The 13618-nt window shown below is 41.7% G+C and overlaps 1 protein-coding gene across 5 annotated transcripts in view; it reads left to right on the top strand.

Annotated features, from left to right (window-relative positions):
* The window catches only part of THADA (THADA armadillo repeat containing), a 202531-nt gene that overhangs the window by 154281 nt on the left and 34632 nt on the right, over window positions 1-13618 (top strand). Inside the window, exon 29 of one of the 5 annotated variants that reach the window (XR_015051759.1) lies at window positions 11934-12084. The exons of 2 other annotated variants lie outside the window; for them this stretch is intronic. Coding sequence is in view for 2 of the 3 variants with exons in the window: in XM_085857384.1 (XP_085713510.1) it covers window positions 3880-3999 (120 nt within the window). In the remaining variant the exon portion in view is untranslated. Of the gene's footprint in view, window positions 1-1893; window positions 2047-3879; window positions 4072-11933; window positions 12085-13618 lie in introns of those variants that run through there. 2 more of the 5 variants (XM_085857384.1, XM_085857385.1) reach the window with 2 other exon arrangements.

Raw genomic sequence — 13618 nt, 5'->3', positions numbered from 1 at the left:
GCTTTTGATGGCAATGTTGCTGTTTTTTTTTTTGCACTGTACAACATGCTGTCCTTTTTAGGGTTTGTTAAGTTGATTCTTGTTTCTTCAGCACAATGCTTTGAGTGTGTACAACATTTGTGCACTTTATAATTTTCATAGTAAGTATTACATAATCAGACCTTCCGATAAGGCTGTAAGCTATTGTTAACAGACATGATCTTTGAGATTAATTTTTATTCACACACACACACACACACACACACACACACACACACACACACACACACACACACACACACACACACACACACACACACACACACACACACACACACGCCGTTTTTGTAAAAACAAAATAATAGCAAATTTCAAGGTAGATTGAAGTCGATGGCATGCCATTGCAAATCCCCACCCTTCCCACTTAAAGACAATTTGAAAGATGGCAAAACGTTCCACCAGGATTGATCCAACATGAAATTTTGAGTTAAAAACAAAATTCCGTTTTGACCCCTGTGACCCAAAGTCCCTGCTCCTTTCGGCATGAATTGGAAGTCAAATCCCAAAAATCGTCACGTATTTCATGCGTTCATGCGTCCCCCAATGTTGATTGCATATACCTTCAAGTCTGCTGTTTGTGTTTGCCCCCCCATCTCTCAAGTGTTCCTTTTCTGCTGTTGCGTCCTGATCCGTTCAGTGTACTCGTACTAGTTCTTCCACGACCCTCGGCTATGTATCCAAAAAAACATGTTCCCGCAATTGTATTTTTTTTGTATTTGACCTTTTGACCCCACCCCCTAGACCCCACGGGGTGGGGCCAAAAATGGCACTGCTCTTGCACCTTCCTTCGACGTGGTGATCATAATTACCAAGTTTGACGAATTTCTGCACAACCGTTTTAGGAGACAGTGTGACAGACAGACAGACAGACAGACAGACGGAGCCGATTACAATATCCCGCCCCCTCCCTTTTTATTTCTTTTTTTTCTTTAAAGCATAAGGAAAAATAAATGAACAAATATATTTTATTTTGCCGTTATTCAAATTTATTTCAAAGACTTTGCTTTAATGATCGTCGACAGTATTTTCTACTTCAACCTTCATTTTTAAATTCAACAAAGAATAACCGATCAAGAAGCACAACAACTCTCGAAAATGTACAAAGAAAACGCTCATTAAAACAGCTGCTCATGGATGATGACTTCTTCGTTAATCTGACCATGCGCTGCAATTCTCCACCGCATGGTGGAGTGTGAGCGGCAATTCCTGATAGAGGAATACACTATACACTAGACTTTGTCTAGGCTCGTATCAGTAGTTTGGTGTTAGCACTTCCTTATAGCTTGATGGTGAGAGTACCAGCGGCATTTTCTCCATCAGTGACTGTTAAAAGACATGATCGTGAAGTCGCTACTTGAGGCGAGCTTTCCTTTTGGGAGGAGAGGTGGTCCATAGATTACGTAAGACATTTTATTTTCTGCAAAATGTAAACTGGCAAGCACGTCGTTGACCTCAAAAAAAAAAAAAAGGTCATGCAAACTGATTCTTGTTCCACTCGTTTCATCACAAAGGTAGAAAGCGGAATCATAGTGAGGTTCATGAAACTAAGAAGCAGAATAATGAGCACATTAAGAGTATTCTAATGAGGGAGAAGGAAAAACGGATCATAAAAATGAATTTCTACGTTAAACAAAGAATGAAAGAGCGAGAACGGCGAGTCAAATCGGAGCTAATTATGATTTATTATAGGGGAAACCCCCACAAATAGACACCAGCTCCATTGCACCTGAATTTAATAAAGTAGAATGAAAGCGCTCAGCCGCTCACGTTTTCTCGATTAATTTTAATTATGGAACGTTGTTAACTGTACTATTGCCTCTTTTTTTTTACATCATTACGATCCCCTCACTGCAGTTTCAGGTTTCAGGCAAACTTCAGCACAGGTGTTAAAGTTCAAGACTGGTGATGGTCGGTACTTGAGGCTAGGTCACACATGAAGCCAAATGAGCAGTGGCCAATGAATAAATTACTGCGATGTCCATTCATGTTCGAAGAAGATAATCCCCGGCGAACAGAAATTCCCGCTGTCTCTGCCGACGGTCACTGCTGTGTGCAGAAAAGCTCTCGGCTGGATGCTGGCCAAAGAGAGGTAAACCAAACGACTGAATATATTTGTGCAAATATAACTCTCAGTTTGTTGATTGCTGCAGATTTTCTGCAAAGATCGTTTTCCAACGATCATCCCAATTTTTTATTATCTTGCCAAAACGAAGTTTTTACAAGATATGTTAGTCAGCTTGTATGTTTTTTTGTTTTTTTTTTTGTCTGTAATCACATATCGATCACTCTGCAGAGCACAGTTATCATTGGAAATTTTTGTAACTTCGCATATCAGAGGCCTATAGAGGTCCCTTTCAGCGCATAAAATTTTCAAGGTCAAGGGTCAAGGTCACTTTGTCGCAAATCAGGGGAGTCGATGAAACCCTTATTTTTTGAGTAATTTTGATCGGATTGTCTGCAAACTTCATGGGAATATAGTTCATGGTCTGGCGCTCAGCTGATTAATTTTTGGTGGCGATTGGCCTTGACCTTCATGGTTAGCGCTGGAGGTCGAAAGTTTTTGACCCCAAGGTCAAATTTTGAAATCTTCGGTACCATATCGTGTAATACCTTAATTGAACACCTCGATGAGTGCTTTCTAGATATGTCAAGCTTGAGACATTATGACGTCATTTGGTGACGTTATGAGGCAAAAGCATATTTTTCATGGTTACTCTGTAGAACGATTCTCATCGGAATCTCTCGTAGGAAGATATTCCTCAAGGAGTCGCTCCTGGTGGATAGCAGCTCTGTTCACCTCAGTGTGACCTTAAAGAAGTCACACGTGGTCACCTTTTGGCAAGATACGGTTTTTTTATTTTTTTATTTTTGATTTGTCGATATGAAGGAGGCCTTGAAAATCGTTAAATGGTGTCTTTATGAAGAAGAGAGAATACACTATTGTTTGTACACGTCAAGCTGTCACATCCCAAACTTCACTCTGCCATTCAAAGGAGAATAATCTCAAATAAATTATGCTTTATTATCCCTTTCTCCATCCATTCTAACTGTGGTCGTGGTCTGGGTTTGGTTGAAGGCGAGATCACCCCAACCTCGATAGCTGTCTCTGTTTGAAGTCCATAATGAGAGGTAAAGGTCATTTCAAAATTGGTGTTAGATTTCACTGGACACATACATTCAGGGAGTGCAAGGCCAAAGCCAGCCATGAAACGGTATACAGAGTTGATGGAATCTCTTTATTAAATCCAAAAAGCTGTTTCCTCTCTCTCTCTCTCTCTGTCTCTGTCTCTGTCTCTGTCTCTCTCTCTCCCTTCTCCGTCTCTCTCACTGCCCTCACGTTGTGCAGATTTCATTTCAAGTTCTTGCATCAGTTGTCCAACACTTTAAAATGGCAATGGGAATTTCTTGTTTTGTTTGTATTATTTATTTATTTTGCAGTTTTATATTCTCTCCTCTCCTAAAACCCTTCCCCTCCTCTCCCCTCCTTCATTATTTCCATCCTCTTATATCCCTATCTACTTTAACTTTTCAAAGACTTACTCAAGTTATTAGACACTTGCTGTTTCAGATGATTTGAAAATTCACCATGAAAGGATAAAAATACTTCACTGAAAAGTGAATTTTTTTTTTTGTTAACACAGCAGCTGTTCCACGCCAAATTAAAAGAAATATTGAAAACACCTCTTGAAATTCTAGCAATGTTAATCTAATACGGCGGGCCTTCTAGAGATTAATTGACTGCAGTTTTGGGTAATAATGGTTGCCTCTGGGGCATGGGCAGCGTTACCGCATTGCCTTTTTTCTTTTCCTTTTCCCCTTTTCTGCCTTGGCCTCTTTAAGGTAAAACAGCTGCAAAATAGTCTGTTGGATATGGCTCTGTTTTCCCCGGCAGCTGAAAAAGAATACCTCCATATGCCCGAATTTCTTGGTGGTTATGCTTTCACGGATGGCATTTGTTGACGACACCTGGAGTGCGGTACCATTATATTTTGGCAGAACTTTGCATAAAAGGCACAAAAAAGGGAATTTTTGAAATACCAAGCAGCCTAACAAGAAGCAGAAATATATATATATATATATATATATATATATATATATATATATTTTTTTTTCCAACAAGAGCGACCCTCCACCCCCCTCCATAAGAGGGGGGTAAAGTGTGATATTTTCTGAAATATTGTGTAATTGTTAATTTCAAACAGAGAACTTAGTGGTTAAGCTCTTTCGTGGATTAAAATGTGCTTGTATTGCAATGTGTCAAATGTTCATATTTATTTAGGAGTGGTGAACTGCGACAAAACGTAATGTGCGATGAGCCAGTGCTCATTATGATCATGCAGCTTGTTTTAAATCATGTACCTCCTCTATATGATAACAAGCATGTTGAAAAACTATTTACATTCCGAATTTATCCGAAAGGTCATCCCACAAAGTAGTTCAAACAATATGTACTGAACAAATCATTAGACATTCATGACCATGGAGGTACCGTAGGCAGCGATGGATGCTTTGAGACAGTGTCAGAGAGGAATTATATCACCTCCATTGTTCTCACTGAATGACAACTACCGTAGTTGATTTAGCTTCATCTTGTACTCAAAATCGACTTATCGATGAACGAAGGAAAGAAAAATGGGAAAATTAGCTAATTCGACTTGTACTCCATATCGACTTGTACACCTAAAAATACGGTACACGGAAGGAGCACACAAACAACAACCACAGCCACCATGACAACAGAAACAACAATAATTACATATATTATAAAAGATCCATTTTTCACATCTTTCACTTCATTTTATGTACTCATTGAGACTCACAGATAGACATGGAATATGTTTGCGAAGTGCAACATGCTATTTTTCCAAACCACTCAGCAAAGCGACGGCTATGCATGGCTATTCGGACATAAAATGAAGCAAGGCAGTAACGCGTCAGAAGCTTTCTGAGAATCCTGACTCGACATGTAATGTTGCGTATCGTGAAGTTTTGACATGATACACTGCTCAACAATCAGCTACTATCATAGGTGCAGTACTGTTACTTTATTTACATATTTTTGGACTGTGTTATGTTATGTTGTGTTTGTTATTTTTTGGGGGTTTTTTTGCCGTTTCTTAACTTTATGATAATTTTTATGACCACCACCACCCAGCCATCGACTTGATAAAAGTAGATGGTGCCACAGAATAACTGGAATTGCCTAATTTGAAGTAGACTCGGGGATGATCCAGATAATTTGGCTGACTTGGTGAATAAGTATACGGAGGAGTGGTTAAATAGAAGAGGAATTTGGGTAAAGGAAGAACTGGGTGAAAAGATACAGCGGAGCATAGGAATAGGTAAAGGGGGAAGTCGGTGAAGGGATAGAGGAGTAGGTTTGCAGGAGTTGGCTGCAACCTATTACCATTAAATTCCCCATATTTTTCATGTCCGTGCTGCAAATTTTATCTCGATCGCACCTCCAACATGATTAAATTCCTGAGTGAGGATAATAGCATGCCACAATTTTGCCATGCAAACCAGATTAATTATTAAGAAAACCCCCTCTCACTGCGGCTTACCACACGTGCGCAGTAACAACTCTCCGCTCGGCATATTTGGAGTTGATCTTCGGCGAGACTAGGTTTGGTTCCTCAGGGCAAAACCAGTTTCTTGCAATATTTAATAAATAATATTTGTCATCTGTCTGTCTATATATTCGCATTTTTTTTTCCAAAGACCGCTGGGCCAACCACCACCAAATTTGGCACACAGACCAAGTCCAACCTGGCGATTGTCCTCAGGGTATTTTCATCCACCACCTCAACCTTTAAAGACTCTTAACACCCTGAAAACCCTTTAAATCCCTAAGACCTCAAAGACCCTGAACACCATTTAAGACCTCAAAGACCCTGAAGACAATTTATGACCTCAGATCCTTGAGACAATAAATACCCTTTAGACCCGTAAGACCCCCAAGACCCTTTATGACCCATAAGACCACAAAGACCCTTTCGACTCTTTCAACTCCTAAGACCCAAAAGATCCAGAAGACCCTTGAAGCCCTTTGACCATTGAGAGCTTTAAACCACTTGGACCTTTTAGGCCCCTTTTACATGCTTGAGAGATTAGATCCTTTCAACCCCGAGACACCTGGGTTTTGTCCTAAGCGTATTTTCATCGGTATCTCAAGGAGATGGGGATGGGCCAGGCATCTGCCTGGAGGATGGCCAGATGGAGGCCCCTGGAGTACCGGTGGAAAGTGGACGCAGCGACGCGCTGCTCTGGCGCATGCTCCCATACCTGACCCTGACCTTTTGGAGAGACTGTGAGATTTGTCAGGATTGAAAGACATGTTCCACGTGTTGGACGTTTGTGATTTTATCAAGATCTGCAGAGAGCGAAGAAGCTGTTGCTTGCCAATCTGAGGGATGACAGATGGTATGGCAGAGAGTGGGGTCATCAGAAAAGAGACAAAGAGGATTTTCAAGAGAGTTAGAGAGATTATTATTGATGAAAACCAGAAAAAGAACAGGACCCAGAATGCTGCCTTGAGGAACTTCAGCCTGGACAGGATGGGCCAGGCATCTGCCTGGGGGATGGCCAGACGGAGGCCCCTGGAGTACCGGCGGAAAGTGGACGCAGCGACGCACTGCTCCGGCACATGCTCCCATACCTGACCTGACCCTGACCTTAGACACTATTGGAACGTACCCTTTAGAGTTTAGACCATCTAGAACCTTTTAAGCACACACACACACACCATGCAAACATCTATAGTTTTCCTGCAAAACAGACTGTACTTTTTTCAGCAATTAATGCGCAAACTCGACCCACCCAGAGGGTAGGTACTCTGCTATCTAATATCTTACCTGCCACGGGGAAAGGGTGGGAGGAGGAAGGGGATGAGATGGGAAGCGAGAGGGAAGGTATGGAGGAGAGAGGGAGGTGAGTGGGGTGTGGGTTTGGAGGATGGAGGTCAAGGGGTGGGTGGGAGAAGGGAGGGCAAGGTGTGGGTGGGAGAAGGGAGGGCAAGGGTGGGATGACGGAGGGGAAGGGGTGGGAGGCGGAAGAGGTTGGATGAGGGAGGGGGGATGGTTTGGGAGGAGGGACCCAGCGTTGCTGGGCAATGCCGGCTACCTTTGTTTGTATTTAAATTTAAATGGCTTGGGGAAGAGATAACTTAATAAGATTACTTACCTATCTCCTCGTGTGTGTTTTAATTACTTATTAATTACTCCAAATAGCATCCCCAGAGTCCAAGTGTTTGAATGTTTATTCATAAGCTGCTTGTGGCTGCTTGGCTGCATCATTTTCTGAGGGCACGACTGTGCTGCCGATGTCCCTGTCACCAGCATGCTCGTACTCATTTTGCCGACCTAGAAAGGATGACATGCTGAGTCAGCTTGCCTGGTGTTCATTCAATGGCTGTGACAGGCTTGAACTCGAGACCCCGAGGATCTTAAGCAAGCCCCCTTAACCGTTAAGGTAACACCAGGCCTTCTCCATCCTTGTTTATTATTCATGAAACCTGTTTGTTTTTATCACTGATGTGTGTTTTGTTTTTGTTATCAAGTCGATCCTCCCACGTATTCAAATTTTATAAGTACATGCATTAAATGTGTGTGTGTGCGCACAGCCAGGTACACGCCAAAGTATCTGCAGTCATTTTAATGCTGGGGTGCTTGGTGGAATCGTTTCTTTTGGCATTTTTCGCGATATCATCAAGGCCTCCAACTGCTGGGCCTGGTCTGCGGAGTTTATCTCTGGCGGGATCAAAACAGGAAAACTCTTCCTGTTACAATATATTGATATTTATAACTATATCTGTATTTACTTTATATTAATACTTGGCTGTAAGTTGACGTCACTTGTCTGCAAGAACCATAGGAATGGGAGATGGCTTAAGACTAGCCAACTGTGATTTAGTTGTGATGCCGAGTCAGAGATGTCTGATTATTTTGCATGCATATCGTGTGAAGTGGGAATATGTACAGTGGTTCGTAAAATATAAATGGGTCCAGACATAGCATTGTGTCCCTGAGTTGTTGGGAATGTGGAGATCTTGGGTTACTGACTTCCTCTTGAGCTACGGATTCGTCTTCAGACCTTGACAAAATCCTAAGCTGCTCAAATACTTGGAATACATCTTTTAACCCTGAGAAATCCCACACACTCATTCTTTCTATCTCTATCTTGAAAGGACAGTACCACAAACCCTTACATCTGCTTTCTCAACCACCCTCTCGAAGAAGTTCAGGTACTCAAACTCTAGGGTCTCACTCTCAGCCATGATCTCTCTTAGGCAAGCCACATTTCAAAATTGTCCTCCAAAGCAAGAGGCCGACTGGGCATCCTCCGTCGTACAGAGTCCTTCCTTGGAACACCTGAACTCGTATCCACCTACAAAGCCTTTATCCACAGCTTCATCGAGTACTGCTCTCCCCTCTGGGAGAAAGCACTTTTCTCAGCTTGACACAGTGGAAATCAAGACCTTCAAGATAATTGGAATCTCTCGTGATGAAGCTGTGCCCATGGGTCTATCATGTTCCCAGGTCAGTGATCGCTCTGTCTTCTACTGACTCCTTTCTGGCCTTGCACCCTCTGCTCTTATCATGCTTTGCCCACTCCACCCCACAGAAATCTGCATGATGAACATGGTACACCATTATCCTCCTTCTGGTGAAACTCCCAAATTGTAGAATTGCTGCTCACCTCCACTCATTTATCCCTCTCTTTTTTCCTCCTGTGACATCAATTATCAACTTCCACCTTCTCTTTAAATTCATTCATTCCTCCAGGTCTTCAAGACAGCTGTTCACCACAATCTTAGATAATCCCCCATCCAAAACCATGATATTTTCTACCTCTGTTACCTCCCCCCACCCCCAATGTCCTAAATTTCCTTTTTTTTCCTTCCTGACAGTTTGCTTCTGTATCCATCTTGTCCACCCCGTGCATCCTCCCATGCCCCTCTCTCCTCCCCACATCCCTTATTTGTCCAAGTCTCCCTCTATTTTGTCCTTCACCTCTGCTGTTGTTGTCCCACCCCACACCCCCCCCTTCTAATGTTCCTTTTGTTCTGTTGCATCCTGATCCATTCAGTGTTCTCGCTCTTCATGTGCCTTGACCTTGTATAAATAAATACAAATACCACATGGGCTTTCTGGGCCGAGTGACCTCCTCCGATGTCTGGGTTTCCTTATGTATCCTTGTGTATTAATTTTTGCACCTATTTATTTATTAATTAGTGGATTCCTTTTCATTATTATGAAAGTTGCATGCTTGGTTCATTTTGCAGGTGAAATAATCAGTGGCGAGAAACAAAAAAGAGCGTTAATCTGAAAACAACAGCCATCTTCAGATGTAGTGGGGAAGATAACAGCAATTTTTGAGAGGAATCGTGCAAATGATGATACAAGCATCAAATTTGGCACATTTGTTCTCCAGGGGATTATAATCAAATCTGCCTGATTGGACATTTGAAAATCCAAATTTTGAATTTGATTTTTTGAAAAAATTTTCAAATTTGAAAAAATTTGAAAAAAATATATATAAAAAAAACTTTCCAAAAAGGCAAGATCACGAATCAATGTTGGATGCTGGCTGAGATTGGTGAATGTTTCAGAAACATCATCAAAGACGTTCCAAGTCTGCCATGCAGTTTTCTTCCCTTTACCGCGGAAGGCAGACACGACGTCACATCCAGTGAACGTATGGAAGTATGGGATCCCTCAAGCTTTCTCAGGCCCTATTGCAGAAACGACCTCATGGACTGGAATCCATCATGCCTTGGCTCCTTGGCCAAAGGCAATCCACATGTTCTCAACACCTAGTTCCTGTAAGGATGGCAGTACAGATATTGCTATGACTAGTACGTCGTGTCATTAGCCTTAATGATAATGGACTTGCTACCATCCGTCGTTGCATCCCTGGCGTGTACAAATATTCGAGTGTCAGCTTCTTCGTGACAACATGGAGACACAGCATCTAGTGACTTCCTTGTGTTGCTAATGGCATCTTCTCCTTTTGTGACAATGACTGTGCTTGTCGTCTGTGCTTCACACATTTTTTTCCACAAGGAAGTGAAACAGCTCAGTCTTGCTGCTGTCATCTCGAAGAAAGCTTCTCCAGTTACTTGGGGTCTTACTGGTTCCTGTCACTCTTCTTTTCATTCCTTGCCCCCTTTTCGACCTTGCCTCGGACTTCAGACTTGACTTCTTGTACACATCAAACACGACATCCACCCTCTCGTACCTGGCACCATAGAATTCCACCTTTGGGATGATGTCTTCTTTAGCATAGTCATCAAATATCTTTGAAGTGCGTGGAGGTCGGGCATTGATAAGTTCTGAGCCATCAATGATGACTGCATCTCCCCTTGGTTCTCTGTCTGGGATGTTCACTTGCACTTCAAGAATTTCAGCCAGCTGTGACTTCGAAATTTTTTTTTTTCAAATTTTTCAAAATTTGGATTTTCAAATGGCCAATCGGGCAGATTTGATCAGAAAGCCCTGCAGAACAGAAATGCCAAATTTGATGCTTGTATCATAATTTGCACGATTTTTCTACTATCTACTACACTAATGAGTGCATGAGCCGAGTTGAGGCAAACGAGCTGTTTGAGAATGTCAGTGATGCGATATTTTATGAATTTATTTATTTATTTTCCTCGGCATTCTTTTTCTTGCTTTGCCAGCATATGAATACATTTGGATGAGTCTGTTTTGTGTTCCCATCTCAACTGATGAATCATGATGCTGAGAACCTTAGTTCAAATCCGATGTACCATGGGTATTTTTCCTCGTTTACTGAAGTTCTTGTAACTAATATCACAGTACACTGGTGTCCACTGCCTTTGTCCTGCATATGCTTTGTGTATGAACACCTCCATAAGTCTTATTTCAATGTAAAATAAATACAAATTGTACCCACTCCCTTTTGCTTATGGAAGCATTCCTTGAACTCACATCAATCAATTCAGTGTTTACTTTACATTTACTTGCTTCAGATGAAAGAAGAAACTCGTGGAAGTTTGACCAATGTCTCCAGATTAATGGCTATCCTGGTGTCTCGCTGCTCTTGATCAATTCAAGGGATGGGCGAGGAGGGTGCTTGGTGATGTTTCATAATCGATTGGTTACACTTTTGATATGAATACTTCTTCCACATTGATAAAGAAGTACTGTGCATTGTACAGTATTACAATAACAATATAAATAGGACAACACATCCTGAAGCTCACCTGGATCAGGAGCAACAGTCACTCAAACCCCCCGCAGACCTCCTTAGAGCCTGATTTATTTATTTTTTCATTTTATTTTTTGTAATGCCGTGAACAAACTTTGGTACATCATGGGTGATGAAGGTTGTGGTCAAGTTTCATCAAAATTGTGTGTAATTTTGGAGAAGAGAGCAAATAATTTTTGGAGGTCAAACCGTCCCCTCATCCCCCCCCCCCCACCTCACCCCAGTATATTCCCTTAATGAGTGCAGATTTTGATGCAGTCAATACCCCTTCACTCTGCATCAGATATGAAGCTTGTGTCCAAGTTTCATCAAAATTGTGTATTTGGTTCAACCGATAATGACTGAAGTGTTTACGGACTGACTCACTCACTCACGGACACTACTCGGTCACATAAGCTCACCTGACTATAGTCCAGGTGAGCTAATAATAAAAATAATAATCTATTTGTAAAAGGAGCCGAGTTTCTCCATCCGTAACGCTTTGTTCCAGAGTTTCTGTTGTCATATAATAATACAAGTTGTACCATTGGAAAGGTAATATGCCTGGTGTTGGCTTAATGGTTAGGGTGGTGGGCTTGGGATCCTAGGATACTGAGTTCAAATTCCACTCAGCTGTTGAATTAATTCCAGGTGGGGTTGACTCTGCCTGTCATCCTTCCAAGGTTGGCAAGATGAGTGCCAGCATGGTTGTATCCTGTGTTGGAGTGGTGACTGGTGACCTGTCCAGAATTGTGTCCAATAGCCAAGGAGACTGCTTCGGCAGCACCAATGCTCTGCACACAGTATGGTCCCAATGGATGGATGGATGGAAAGGTAATCATCCATTTACTTGGAACAAAAATTTGTTCCTGTAATCACAATCTTTCATGTTTTCCAACACATGGTTACAGGATTGAGGAAGAAGAGGTGGAATCTCAAGCTTTAATGTAGCTGTTTCACATTGGTAACATTTATTATTGTATCACAGCAAGAAGCCCTTTATAAGAACAAGAGAGGAGTACACAAACGGAAATACAGTAATACTTCTCGAAGTAATAGAAAAAGATATAAAAGTAAACGGAAGGAACACACAACAACCACAATGGCCACAAACACAACAATTACGTGTTATAAAAGATGATTTTTGCGTGTTTTATTTCATTACCTCTGCCAACGAAGGTGGACTGAGGTTACGTTTTCAATTCTATCTGTCTGTCTGTCTGTCTGTCTGTCGTTGAGCAGGATAACTCAAAAGGTTGTTGTCAGATTCGGATGAAACATGGTGGACAGGTTGGGTGTGTGACGATGACAAATTGATTTCATTTCGGTAAAGATCTTGATCCGGATACTAGAATTAAAAAAAATTTTCGAGTGATTCTTCACCATCGAAAGATAGGGCCAAAAACAATATACAGCACGATACCTCAAAAGTTTGGACGCATTATGACAAAACTAGGTGGGTGAGTTGGTTAGGTGTCAAGAACAAGCCGATTCGATTTCGGTTCAGGTCCGGATCCAGATCCGGCCCTTCGGTGGGATACAAAATGTAAATCATTCAGCCTGGCAGAGGTATGCGCTCTACCGAGTCCCTTTCTAGTTGATATCAACATTTAAGATATGCTTTTATTAGTAGTATTAAATCACCATGCTATACAACATTAGTATAGTGTTGATTTGTGTCATTGGATACTTCAGACAAATGGTTCTGAATTGAAACACAGGTTGTCTGGTTAGGGATGTGATGACATAGACAACTCGTCATGTATTCCAGTGACATTAGTTATTGAATGTTTTTATATACAAATAGTATGATTTTATAATGTATTATTTGAGAGACGGGTAACCAGTATAGGGCTTTCATCAGAGGAGTAGAATCGTGTCGACAGTTTACCGAGAACACAAGACGAGCTGCCCAGCTCTGAAGGCTTTGGAGTCACCTGAGGTGACCACCTGGAACAGATGTGAGTAGTCTAAGCGCGAGAGTACTCGGGTAAGAACAGTGTGGTGACAGGCATCCCGGTCAATCTATTTTTGTATTTGTGAAATACCGTGGAGGTAAAACCTGACTGTTGTAATTAGGTTAGAACCATGAAGTGTTTTAGACATATTGCCGTCAATATGTGCACTGACATGACTTGCTGATTCCGATGGTCTGATTGATGCGTTTCCTGTTGTAACAACGGTGTCTGGGAGACTTATAGGTTGCAGTGGAAACGAGGAATTCTGGGTTGTTTTTTTTTCTTCATTTAGTTTCAAGGTATTCCATGTCATCCAAGATTTAATGTCTCGTATACAATATACATGCACTTCAGGTGCCCAGCGCTCGATTTCAATCGCCAGGAATTTTGAGATCAAACACCACACGGAG

Source organism: Eptatretus burgeri, chromosome 15, assembly GCF_056783735.1.
Source record: "Eptatretus burgeri isolate ZD-2024b chromosome 15, Ebu_testis_v1, whole genome shotgun sequence".
In the NCBI taxonomy this organism is placed as follows: domain Eukaryota; kingdom Metazoa; phylum Chordata; class Myxini; order Myxiniformes; family Myxinidae; genus Eptatretus; species Eptatretus burgeri.
The sequence above is the reverse complement of the archived record's forward strand: the minus strand, read 5'-3'. Positions and strand labels throughout refer to the sequence as shown.